At 33.4% G+C, this 13809-nt stretch overlaps 2 protein-coding genes across 15 annotated transcripts in view; one reads left to right on the forward strand and one right to left on the reverse strand.

The window, feature by feature from the left end:
- LOC105218430 (tRNA:m(4)X modification enzyme TRM13 homolog) overlaps positions 1-13809 on the forward strand; it is a 793174-nt gene that overhangs the window by 313 nt on the left and 779052 nt on the right. The window lies entirely within an intron of this gene.
- LOC105215468 (myb-like protein A) overlaps positions 8590-13809 on the reverse strand; it is a 236552-nt gene continuing 231332 nt past the window's right edge. For all 13 annotated transcript variants that reach the window (XM_054225263.1, XM_054225265.1, XM_054225268.1 and 10 more), the window contains one exon: positions 8590-12874. In XM_054225263.1, coding sequence (XP_054081238.1) covers positions 9919-12874 — 2956 coding nt within the window. In that variant the 3' untranslated portion in view covers positions 8590-9918. The remainder of the gene's footprint in view (positions 12875-13809) is intronic.

Consider the following 13809-nt stretch of genomic DNA (forward strand, 5'->3'; position numbering starts at 1 on the left):
AATCCGTTTACTGCTATTGTTGTTTTTTATATTATTATTGTAGTCAATATTATTGACTTACATTACATATTTTGTGGTTTCTTTTTCGACTATTTCATTACAATATTTAAAAATAAAAACAATCGACTGTCGGCTGTATTTATATTAATTTCTTTGATTTGCAATCAATTATTTCTTATATAACATATTTAGTGTTGTTGTTGTTGTCTTATGTTTTTGTGCGTGTGGAGAGGGAAGATTACTATTGTGGGTTTTGTTTCTTTTCTTTCTATTTCTTATTACTGTAAATAACCAATAGTTTGTACGGCTATTTTGCGATTTATCCAATATTTATATATGTATGTATGCAGTACAATATACTGTGTAGATGGATATATATACAATACAGAAAGCATTGCTATATATATTTGGGCTATTGCTCTTTTTCACTTATATGATTTATTTATTTTGTTTGGAAAATAAGCTTTTTTCTATTGTTTGTTTTATTATTTTGATGTTTGGTTTTTTGTTGATTTTGTTTTCTTTGAGTGTATGCTGTAATTAATTGGGTTAATTGTATTTATGCATCCTGTTGCAATGTTCCTTATTACACATTTTGGTATTGTTTATTTGACAATTTTACTGGGTGGTTATTGTAATCTTCTCTTCTTGGTATGTGTTTTAGTTTCATAGAGGGAATTTAAGAAAAATCTTGTTAAATTACTTTTTAATTGTTTTTTATGTAATATTTATGTGTGTATGGAAAAAGTGTTATGCTGAAATAAAGTACTGTTTTAAGCTGTAGCTGTTTTAACAGCAAACATCATTTTCGAAAGTGTGTGTTTTGTTCTTCTGTTGAATATGTTCAGATTTTCTAATGCTCTTGCTCATGATAGATTTCACTTTTTTTTTCGTAATCAATTGATGTTTTTTGTCAACTGAAATTTTCATTACTCTCACTTTCGTTTTTCGTTCTTTCTATATTATTTTCTTTCGCTTAACCGCAACTAAGAAGCTAACCATACGCTTAGTTGATAAACATAAGTTTATATAAAATTAATAAATAGTGTTTATAAAAACAACTAAACAAATCAGATCGTAATTACATTTGGTACACGAGGTCATTGCAACATTTTCACTTTTAATATTACAGTTTATTTTGCATTGCATTAAATGCTCTTACAATTTTAACTCGTTTCATTCAAACAAAATAGCAAATATAATAGATATCTAAATACAATAGTTTTATTTGTAAAATAGAATGATTAATATGCATTTTATTTGGATTTTTTGTTTTGTTTATTATGTGTAAAATATATATAAAAAGTTTTTTTTTTATTATTTCTTGTTTTGTAATTATGAATATAGTAAATATAAATATGCATTCTGCCATTTGCTTTTCAAGGTCCAAAGGACCTTAGGTGCAATGCGTTCGTTTTGATTTCAATTTCGCTTAACATATGCATTAATATTGTTGCTGGTAAATGTCAACAACATAAATTGTAAATTTTAAAAATTATAGCAACATTTCACTTTGTTAAAAAATATAGAAAGTCCTTTGAGTCCTTTTCCTACAAGTTTCAAATCATTTACATTTCACATAAAAAAAAGTAAATAAGTATTAGAGAAAAAAAAAATAAAAACAAAAAACATTGCCATAATGTTTCTACTTGAAATTAAGAACGTGCTCACACGCTTAAAGATTTTCACTACTTTAATTCGTTTTTTAAAAAACAATTGCACTATAAATTCAATTTTGTCTATATATACATATAAGCAGCCCATTTCATCTTCGCCATCTATGCCTGCTCCACTTCTTAACCCTCTCTACACTGTAAAAAAAAACGTCGGTTTGTAAGCATATATTATATTAACAGTTAAACAATAGATTGTGTTATTGTTGTTGTTGTTGTTTTATTGCGCCAGAACGGGTAGGCATAATAGCAAATGCACGAACACAGAACAATTAATTGGAATTATTCAGAATTTATATTTAATAAAAAGAAGTAGAAAAAAATGCTTCCCGCTCAGCAAAAATCACCCAAAATACTAACACACCATTCTTCGCGCGTATATGTGTATGTGTATGAACGTAGAAAAAAATTCTATGTATATATGCACTAGCAACTAATTATCTATACAGACTAACAAAATTATTTAGTTAAAAATATTTAAGTTTTAAGTTTAAAAAATAAAATAATATATATAATATTACGCGCTCTCGATCGCTCTCATATCCTGTATGTATGTATGTATGTATATTACAAAAACTATATCAATTTATATATTTGTAGTTTGTCTGTATGTATGTACATAACTGCGTGTAGATCGAGGTGTTTGCAAAGAAACTAGAGACATTTGCGACTTGTGGCTGCACACCTACAACATTGCAACACTCATCATGCTCCTCAATTAGTAGCGTTCCACTCTCGCGCTCTTACTTTCTGCCACACTTCACTCGCTGCTTACTAACTCTTTACAAAACTAACATTCTATTTAGCATTTTAAAATACAATATTTAAAAATATGGTAGTCAATCTTTTTTCTCTCCGAAAATAAAACACATACCTGAGGGATTTTACATACAATTTGCATTCTCTGCGCGCCCTGTTGCAAGCGCTCGCTCCCATTCAGCCCTAAACGTCGTCAACGGGCGATTCTTAACTTAACTATTAAATCAACTGTAGCTTAACTTGTCTTTTAGTCCCAATACTTGTCTGTGTGTGTGTTTGTATTTGTGTTGCTTCAACTTGTTTACCATAAGTTTTCGAAATAGGCCGGTAGTTGTTAGAGTCAAATCACGAAAATCGCGCGTGGGTGTAAGGAAGAGTAATTTTTTTTTGCAGTGATCTTAATTTCCGTTTCCGTTTAACGAATTGCTTTGAAAAGTTGTAGAAATAAATATTTGTTCTAAACATTTATTTTCGAAAAGTTGTTAAAATATGTTTTTACTCGCTTATAACCACTTACAACACGTATTCGCTTCTTTATTATTGTTCTCTAACATTTTGTGTATTTATTAAGTATGCTCTCAGTTGTGAAAAACTAGCTCTACTTAGCTGCCTCTGCAGTGAGAGAGTAGCTTTTGCGCAACTTTAAGCGCATTTCTGCTGTATGTATGTATGTCCGGTATATATTTTTTATAATTCAACTTATTTGAACACATAATTTTCTAATTTTCTGACAATAAGCTGTAAAATCATATTAAAAATATTTTTAAAAAAAGTGTTTTTTTCTTAATTGTTGCTAATTAGAATGCATTTTTATAATTTAAATTTTAATATCATTTTCATTATAATTTGTTTATCTTTTTTAATTTTATTAATTTAATTAAATTCTTTAATTTTAATATTTGGTTCAATCAAAGTTCTAATTATACATTTGCTGCTAAATTTTCCCTATACGCAAATTTTTATACACAATTTCATTACATGTATATAATTTTTTAGAAATTTATTTCTTTTATTTTTTATTTTTGGTTTTTACTAACGAACATCATTTCATCATTTATTTTCCAAGTAATTGCACTTTTAATTTTGTTTATATTTTGTTGATATTTCTTCTTTTATATTATTGTGTTGTTTTAAATATATTTTCAATATGTACACATGTATATATGTCGCTGTAAACACGTTTTACATACATTTGTTCTTGACTTTGTTTCAAATTTGATTTTCTGAAATACTTTTTTCCACTTTTCGTCGGGTTTTTCTGTGCAATTGTCGAATTTTGCTGTTTTCAATTGATTTTTGACGCGTCTCATAGCATATATTTAAAATTAAATATGTATTCACAAAAAGTACTTTTAATTGAAATGAAAATAATTTTTTACAACAAACATTTTGCAACATCAAAAATTATTTCTTTAGTACACATTTTTTGCAGTGCAATTTCAATTTTGCCTTCAAAACTTGCTTGCAAACATACATATTTACATAAATATTACGGTATGTATATGTATGTGTTACATTTTTGATAAATTTCGGGCCTCGAGCGCGTTATTTTGTTGTTTTTTTTCAATAGTTTTTTTTATCATTTTATATATATTTTGCATTTATTCTTTCTACTAAATCATCTCAATATTACCAGATTTTTATTTCTTCTTTTGCAACAGTTTCACATTTATGTTTTATGCAGCATTTTTTTATATATAAATATATAAGTGGCTAATGTGATGTCTCATTTATATATTAGTCCCATAACCGGTTGTGTTTCATGATTCCTTCATTTAGACTTTTACGCTCTATATTAACAATCCAACTCTTCTCATTTTCATTCTCATTTTCATTTTCACTTTCTCTACTCACTTTCACCTTTTCTTTATATTTTCTTCACTTAATACTCAACGCCAATCCGCTTGCGAATTTGTTGAAAACTCATCGTTTCGCATTCAAAAATTTTGGATTATAAATCACAGATAGTGTCTAATGTATGTATGTAATCATATCTTTTTTTGTATATATAATAAATATGTTTGTGCATGTCTGCACTGGTTTGTTTGTTTGTGGTAAATTTGAAATATAATCATAATAATAAAATTACTACATACTCAATAATTACATAAATATACATACATACATATGTATTATATGTACTTCTGGTTGATCTAGTTCAGATCGTGCAACCTAACGGTCGTGGCAACATGTCGGTAAAGGTCAAATTATCGACTATATGAATGTGTGTTCGTATGCGTTTGTGTTGTGATTGCATTTATGTGGTTCGCAGTGTGTCCTGGTGTCGTGAAGTCCTTGCTAAAACAGTTAGTCGGTCGTATTTAAGGTTCAGTTATTATGTATGTATGCGATTTGTTTTTGCTGTTTCCAAAAAATTCAAATTTTGTTTGAATAAATGCTTATACATATTGATTTTTACACACATACGCATAAACTAAATCGGTCAAAAGTGAGAATGAGTTTTCTGGAAATGTTTACATAACATGTCTTTTACATGAAATTCATATATTTCTATGTATTAATATGTGTCAGTTATATTTGTATTTGTGTATAAGTGTAGACTTTTAGAAAAATGCCAAAGTCTTTTTTTGATTTTCTTAAATTTTCTTAAATATTCTTTTTTTTCATAATTTTTATTTATATAATTATCTAAATATACGCACATTCAAAAGGATTAATTTTTCTTAGCATTTACGTTTATATATATTTGTTATTGTTTTTTTTATATTTTGCTTGAAACTTGTCTTTATGTTGGTATGTACTGTACGCGTATGTATGTATGTATTTATATATATGTATATATAATTTCGACACAAAAATGTTTTACATTTATTTTTTGTTTTTTGTTTTTTTTTTTTTTGCATTTTACTCAAATATATGTATGTATATAGGTATGTATATGCATGCTTGTAAGTATTTATGTATATAAAAAATTGTCTGTGCTTTCACGGTTCCACTACAGTCGCAAGTTTTACGTAGCACACGAATTAATCTGTTTAGGTACATTTAAGTTTTTCTTTTAATATTATTAATATCTACTTTATTATTAAAAAAATATACACATTCAAATTGGTTTAAATTTCTAGCTGTGCCAAAATGTTGTTGCCGGAGTTTACGAAAAAACACAACAAAATGTGAAAGTATATACCACTTAGCATAGATTGTTTCATAGCTTGAGGAATGTTTCGTTTAATTTTGAATAGTTGAAATAAAGTGTGGACTTGGAGTAAAAATATTTTTATAAGAAAAATATATTATTTTTCAGTCTGAAAAAATTATTAAGTGTGATTTTTTTTAAATTAATTTTTTTACTATTAAAAATAATTTTTATTTTAATAATAAAAATTTTGACATTAAAATTTTTCGGCTTGAAAATTTCAAAATACTAAATTTCTGAACAATTTTAACATGAAAGTGTACATTGAAAACGCCTCAAAACATATTGGAGTTATTCATACAAAAATATTGATTTGATATTTTCAACTAATTTATATTCCAATTAAATTTAAATAGAAAGTTTAATATATTTTTATTTGAAACCAAAAAAAGTTAAGCCTTTCGTGAAACATTCCTCTTAAGCTTTTCGCAAATAAATTTCCATTGCCCTAACACACACTATTTTTTCCGAAAAATAAACTTTTTTTTATCTCGACTTATGCTTTTATACATGTAAATTGGATTTCCAAAGCCGTTAACACTCATCTTCAGTTAGACATTTTTTGAGTAAGCCTCTCAATAATATAGAATTTTTATTAAGTTAATTACGTACTCTCATCCTCTCGTCTTTACTGTCCTATAGAAAATGATGATGTACCGTTATTTTTGAGGTATACTCGACATGAAGACACATACATATGATACATATAAGGTTTTACATACACATACATTTAAATTTTGGTATTTTCTGTCTTAATTATATACGTCAGGCATATGCTTATGCTGTTTTTATGCCAAAAAGGGAGATTTTGTTTATCACTTTTTTATGATATACGAACACCGAACATTTAATTTAGCATAATTGTTTTAGGTTTAGACTTTTCTTTAGCTTAAATATATTTTTTTGTAGGTATGTATGTATATGTATGTGCATAGTTTTGAAATATTTATTCATCTTTTTTTATATTCAACACCGAAAGTTATATTTTTTAATGTAATTTCACTTTATTCTATTCTTTATGCTGATGGCCACTAATTGTGTTGTGTTTTCATTAATAATTTCCTCAAAATGTTTAAGATCACAAAATATAAGTGTGTGTTTGGCTATTCGTTAATTTTGGGTAGGCAAATTATATTATTTTTCTTTGTTTTTCGACAAAAAAATGTTATTTAATTTTTCCTTATTATTTTTGACTAAATATTTTTAGGGTGTAATTTAATATTTGAATATTTTCTCTAAGCAATTTTAGCATTTTAAATTTTAATATTCCCTTTAAATTGTTTTTTTTTTATGTTTTTTCTTTGATCTTTTTGTAAATGTGAAGGCAGCTTTGTTTATTGATTTCCGTCTTGAGGATTTCTGAAATGTTCTAATCATTATTTTCTTGATAATTTACTTTTCTTGACAGTTTACTAATTTCAAAGAGAAAAAATGTACAGAAATAAAAATTTAAATTAAATTCAGTAAATATGGATACGACTCTTTGAGCACTCGCTTCATTTGTGCGCCCTATTTTTTTATTCTCCCTACAATAATTTTTTCAAAATCTTGCTTAGGTTGCCGCAAAAGAAACTATGCTCGAAAAGTATATTTTATTTTATTGTTTTGATTATTTTTGTTTTTAGTTTGCGTTAGTAGTGATCTATTGTTGTGGGTTTTCTGTTGCTGGATAAAGGTATGTAACTGCGATTCTGTTCTGTACTGGACTATCTTGTTTATTGAATTGTTGCTGTTCAATTCATTCTTGTATTTATGTAACTATTGTAAAGTAATGTTAGTTCCAAGTCGTTTAGGTTTCAAAAGAGTTCGAATAATTCTTTCAAATAGTTCACAAAGCATTCAGAAAAATATAAATTTATTACCAACTTATTTGAAGCATTTTCATCCAGTCTATATATCAATTCCATATGATCATGGCGACAAATTCAGTGCTTGAATGTTGAAAAACTGAGAATTTCTATACAAACTTATTAGCATTTGTATTATATGAACGAAATCTGTACAAGATACCAATTTGCAACAAATTTCTGTCATCCAAAAGAATTTAAAAATTTGTGGCAAGGTTTCTTCTTTTTACCGACTAAATACAATTTAGTGATCGAGTAAAGCGCGACAGGTAATTCTTCCTTACAAAAAAGATGTTTCCACACAAACCTTTTCGGTTGGAATAATTTCATATTGTTTACCAAGATATTTACCTTTTTTCTGAAAGCTAAGAGCAATATACATAACTCTAACGAAATGATGAAATCTATAGCTGATTGAAGATGGATGATGGGATAGCTGGTCTATCAGTTCGGAAATGTCACAGAATGTCCACAGTTCGTCAAACATTTAAATCTTTAGGAAGCTACTTTTGAATCGACTTCTCAACGCTTTCTTCGCCATTTTGACTTGGAACCACATTACGATTTTGTTTATTGCTATTTTCGGAGTTGTTGTTGTATGTTATTGTATTTTCCATCCATTATTATTATTATTATTTGTTTATTGTTTATTGCTGTTGTTGCTGCTTGCCTGTTACTATTACGGTTATTGCGGTTATTGCTGCGTTTGAGACTGCGTGTTGTTGGTTTGTTGCTGTTGATTGGTTGTTGTATTGGCTGGTTAGTATTGTTGTTGTAGTTGCTGGTTGCATCTTCGGTGTTGCATTCATTCTTATTGCTGTTGCTTGGTATTATTGTTTGTTGTTGCATATGTTTCTTGGTAGGATCAGATTGGTTGTACAAGTCAAGCTATCCTGTTGTTTGTTGTATTTGCATTTTGTCTATTTGCTGGTGTGTTTCTTGGAATTCATTATTATTTTCGTTCGAAATTGAAATTGAAATCAAAATGAGTTCGAAAAACTAAAAAAAAAACTGAAATTTGCATAAGTTTGTATATAATTTGCGTTGAACTTTACAATTTTTCAACTGTTTTATTGTTGTTGTAATATACTTTGTTGTTGCTTAAAGACATATTAGCTTGATTTTTCTTTTGTTTATTTGTATTCTGTGTTGCTTTTTTGTTTTGTTTTTCTTTAATTTTTATTTCATTTTATTTTGTGTTTTTTTTTTTTTTGGTTTTGTTTTGTGTGTTTTGATTTAGCTTTTGTATTATTATTTTCGGTTTGCTATTTTATTACTAATTTTTATGTTTTTGTTGTGTTTTGTTATGTAGTTATGTAGTTAGCTACATTTGTTTTGTTTTTGTACAAGGAGAGCCTATTTGTCGATTGTCAGAAAACGAAACAGAAAAAATGTTCAGTATCTTTTTGTTGTTGTTTTTTGTTTTTGTTTTTGTTATTATACATAGATTCTTCTCTGTTTTATATATTTATATCTATGATCTCTGCAACTGATATATATTAAGTTGTTTTTGTTGTCATACTATTACTATTTTATATTATTGTTGGATTGTATAATTAATTATTACTGTTACCTATTTATTTTACCCTTCTTGTGTGTGTTAGTTTAGTGTTGATTTTACTATACTTTTACTTATATCTGTATTATGTATATTATCGCTTGTTCACATATTCTTTTATTTACTTTGTTTATGCATTCTCGTCTACAGTGTTAGCCATTATTTATTGATTTGCTTTTTGGTTTTTTACGCCCTCACGCCCATTACTTTACTTTGATTTTACTTCTTATTATTTATAAATACATAGTACATGCGTTTTCTGGCTAAATGCACACACATATATAAGTATTACTGCTATTGTATATATTAATTAAAATTTGTTTTTGTTTTTTCCTCATTCTCATCTTATGTTCTTCTTTCGTCTGTCGATTTGTTGTGTGGATATACGTAAACTGTACATTCCATTCATACACATATACATATATGTCTATATGCTCGAATGTTGTTGTTCTTCTCAGTTATGTATTTTTCCTATATACAGATATATATTACCATATTATATATTTGTTTGTATGTACTAATTGTATGTATGTCTGCACGTTTGTGTGTTGTTAGATAATTATATACTAAGTGCTTAAATTCCCTCACTTAAATTTTGACTAAGCTTGTTTTGAACCATTTACCGTACGACGATCTCTGATCGCGGATTCCAACTTTCGTACTACATAGCATGTGCCACAAGTTCAAATAGTTTCGTCCAACAGCTTTCCTAGAGTATGCCTGCAGTTCCACAGTATACTGCTGCGCCCATTTCCATGCCCTTTCAACTTGGATTCAAAGTAGATTTGTACGCCTGTCGGTGCCGTCTGGCTACGCGCCCGTTCACTGAGCCTAAATCAGCACCATTATTAATTGTCACCCCCAACTCGTTAGCGGTTAGTACCACTAATTTAATGGCATGCCGTATTGCCAGATCATTCATCTCTATAAGTGCTCTTCACTCTCCTGCTCGGCCTTGATTTGCGCCAACTTTTCCTGTAGTATTGATGTGCTGCCCAACGCGGGCGGCGCGTGTCCAAAATCCAGTGGTGGTTCCACTTTGGGTAATATACTGCTGCCGCCATTGCCATTCAGATCGGCAGCAAGTTTGTTACCGTTATTGTGATTGGGCATGAGCTCGCTTGGTATGCTACTCGTATCGGTTTCGGCGGAGTCGTGGGAGGTTAAGCGACTGCGGCTGCGACTACGTTGCTGGTGGTGTAAGTGTTGATGCTGCAGGTGTAACTCATTATTGCCGATGTAACTACTTTTGCTGTTGTTGTTGTTATTGTGCTCATAACTACTTTCGTCGTTGCCGCTGCGTGAGGCGTCGTCATCATCGTCATCGCCGCTACTGTGTGGTGGACTGCCGCGTTCACGCTTAATTTCGGTATATGCCAACGGACTGCCGGCACGTTTAGCGCGTAGGTTACTCATGGCATTCGGTGAGCGATGATCGTTAGTGTTGTTGCTGGCATATGGTGGTAGCGCACTTTTATTGACCAGCAACTGGTCGAGTAGTGCGCCACCGGCGGTAGCGCTATTTGGCGGTCCTACATCGGTGCTTTTGCGATCGAGTGTTTTCCTTATGATGCCGTCGAGTATTGAGGAACCATTTGCACCAGCACTCTCATACAAATTCTCGGCAAGTTCACGCGCACTTTTCATATTGAGTGAATGACTTGCCGCTGTGGACAACGGACTGGCATTAGGACTGGGACTGTTGGCGTTTGAAAGCGTACCCGCCGATGTGCCACCAACGCCACGTAATGTTTCTTCGGTGTAGCGTTGTGCCGCGCTGGCAGCACCGGCACTTTGCGCAGCCATTGCATTGCGATTGAATTCCATTTGCATTTGGCTGAAGGCTGGCGAGTGATTCCAAAATAGATGTGCCGGATATTGGATAGGATCGAAGAGCGGCATTTTCATGCCATTCGGTGCAGTGGTTGGGAATGCGGCCGCCGCTGAGTTACTATTGCCTTTATGCGCTTCGTTGAGCTTGGAATTGACACTACTGCTGGCAGCGTTGCCCAACTTGATTTTGCTCAGATTGTTGTGATGACCAGGAATGTTGGAGTTTGATTTGCCCGTTGTCGTGCTGCTGCTACCATCTAGTCCAGGCTGCGGTTTGGGCTCACGTTTACGCGGTCGCATCAAATGTCGTTCCTTTACTTTGTACTCGAGTGTTGAATGTGGCACACCGAAGTAGCTGCCTGCACGGTGCACCGACATTTCACCGCGTTGCACCGCACGCACTGCTTCGATTAAACTGTCGCGGTCATAGTTGCGGTACTTGCCACGTTTGGGTCGAGTACCTTTGCCGGCTGCCAGCGCTGCAGCTTCTTGACGACTTAGGTGGTGTGGCAGGTGGTGATGCATGTGCGCCTGATGGTAGCCATGTGAATTGTGCGTGCTGCTACTACTACCAGCCACACTGGAACCAGCCAACACATTGGGTACAGCACCAAACCGTGCTGTATCGGTACCACCTATATTCTTCACCACCGATATGGTCGGTTTCTTATGATCCACACTGCTGCCGCTATTGTTGTTAGTCGAACGTTCCATATCCAAACACAAGCCCAGCATTGGTGCTGAAGCCGCAGCAACAGCAGCGGCCGCGGCATGGGCTTCTTGATTGGCTTGCTCGTTCATAGTGCGGTGAATGCCATGTGCGATCATATCGCGAAAACTGTACGACGGTGGTGATTGGCGGTGCTGCATTAATGGCGGCGAAATGACAGACAGATCATTACCCTGACGGCCGGCAGATGCAGAGTTGCCATTATTGCTAGCGGCCGCCACTGCAGCGGCCAGCATAGAGTTGGCGATGCGTGGTGAGGGCGCGGAATGCGGACTATCGCCGTTGGGATTTGGCATGGAATTGGCGGTGGAATTGTTGCACAGTAAAGATGGCGAGCATGAGGCACGTGCTGCACCCGACGAGGCTGTCGGCGTGCCTGCCACTGGCTTATAGGACGGAATCTTAAGAATCGACGCAGCCAGATCATCACCAATCGGCTCATGGTGATCCATCGAACTTGTAGTCTCGGGTGTATCTGATTTGGGCAGACGTTGTGTCGCATACGCTGACGTTTGTTGTTGTAGTTTTTGCGCCAACAACGGTTGATCCATTATATTCGGTTTGCCATTACTAAAAAGACCCTCCACACTCAAATCTCCCGCTGTATGCGTTTCCAACATATCCTTCAGGTTGGCCACCAGATCACGCAACGTCACCGGCTGATCGGCACGTTGCTGAAAAGCGCCAAAGCTGGTGAGCGTAAAAAGAAATGCCTGCAAAATCGCTAATGTGGGATCAAGTCCAGCCGATGGCGGTGATTGCTGCGGTTGTGGCGTAGCGCTGCTCGATGGTGTACCGGTGTCACACTTGGCGCCATCTATATACATATTATTCGGCTTTGGGGACAAATCATTGCAATTGCCCGCATCATTGCCGATTTCACGTCGCCCCGCATCACCGCTGCCATTATTCACACAATATTTCCGCAACGAATGCGACGTCAGTCGGTTGGCTAACTCCTCTAGTGTAGTGTGTGTGGCGATTTCCGGTTGCGGTGTTGAGGCATTACTCCCATGTCCACCAGCTATGCCTGCATTGCCTTCTCCAGTGCTGCATTCATCGCCGGACATATCCTTGTCCACGTCCATGCCGTGTAAGAGCGCGTTGGCGAGATGCACATTAGCGCGTCTACCACTCATTCCGATGCGGTTGGATCTGGCGCGTCCTGGGCTCACGCTGGAACTGCTGGCGTATTGTTCTGGCGGTTTACTTGTGTTATACTTTCCACTGAGTAATTCTTGTACGGCGCTGCTTAGCGCGTTTTCGGTGCACGGGCGACGTGAAGAGAGTATGGGCGTGGCGCGCATCGTCTTAGAGCTGAAAGAGAAGAGAGAAAGTATTATAATATTTAAATTCGAGGCTGCAAGCAAAGGTATATGGTATAAAGTGATTGACTACACTAACCCAACTTTTGACAAACTTGTTAAAACCTTTTTTGTTAAGATGTGGCAATATTTTTTTACTGTTATCCGAGACGATTTCAGTGAAAATATTAAATTTCAAGTAGAACTACTTAAGTAAACTGCGCTGAATCGGATTCAGTGAACCTTTCACTGCTAACTGTAATTCTCAACTATATCGTAAGCAAAAACAAAATTATTCATGTGATTTAGCAGCTGTATTACACTCGCATATAAATTTAATATTTCGTCTTTATTAAAATTGTTGCAATTTAAATTTATTTGCAAATGCTTATCAATTTATGACGAATAAATTACAACAATAACAACAACAACAAAAAATATATAATAAAATTACACAAAAATTGGCACACTGAACCCTCTCATTGTCACTTCACTTATCATGCCGATGCAATAGCCAACAAAAACAAAAGCAACGCGAAAACGGAAAGGCGAATTTCGTAAGCTCCTTAGTGTGTGTGTGCATGTGTGATTACACATGTCCATATGCGGCACATAACAACAGTGATAACGATATTTGGAAATAAATTTAGCTCAATCGCCGGGCGAGTCAAGAACGGAAGCAGATTTGCACGTTCGCTGATGAAGTGTGTTACATAATCAATCGTCGCTTGACGCGAATGCGTCTGTGTGCACATGTAAATAGCTCAATCATGTATATATATATGTATCAATGTACATATATACTTCAATTTGTTTGATTTTGAAATAAGGTTTTTGAAACAACGACCGTTAATCTTATCAGATATTGATAAAGACTTATTTCTTCAACATATTTTGTTGTGTTTATGCAATATCAATAAATCAATGCTTGATAATATATATATATAC

The sequence above is a fragment of the Zeugodacus cucurbitae genome, chromosome 2, assembly GCF_028554725.1.
Source record: "Zeugodacus cucurbitae isolate PBARC_wt_2022May chromosome 2, idZeuCucr1.2, whole genome shotgun sequence".
NCBI classification, from domain to species: domain Eukaryota; kingdom Metazoa; phylum Arthropoda; class Insecta; order Diptera; family Tephritidae; genus Zeugodacus; species Zeugodacus cucurbitae.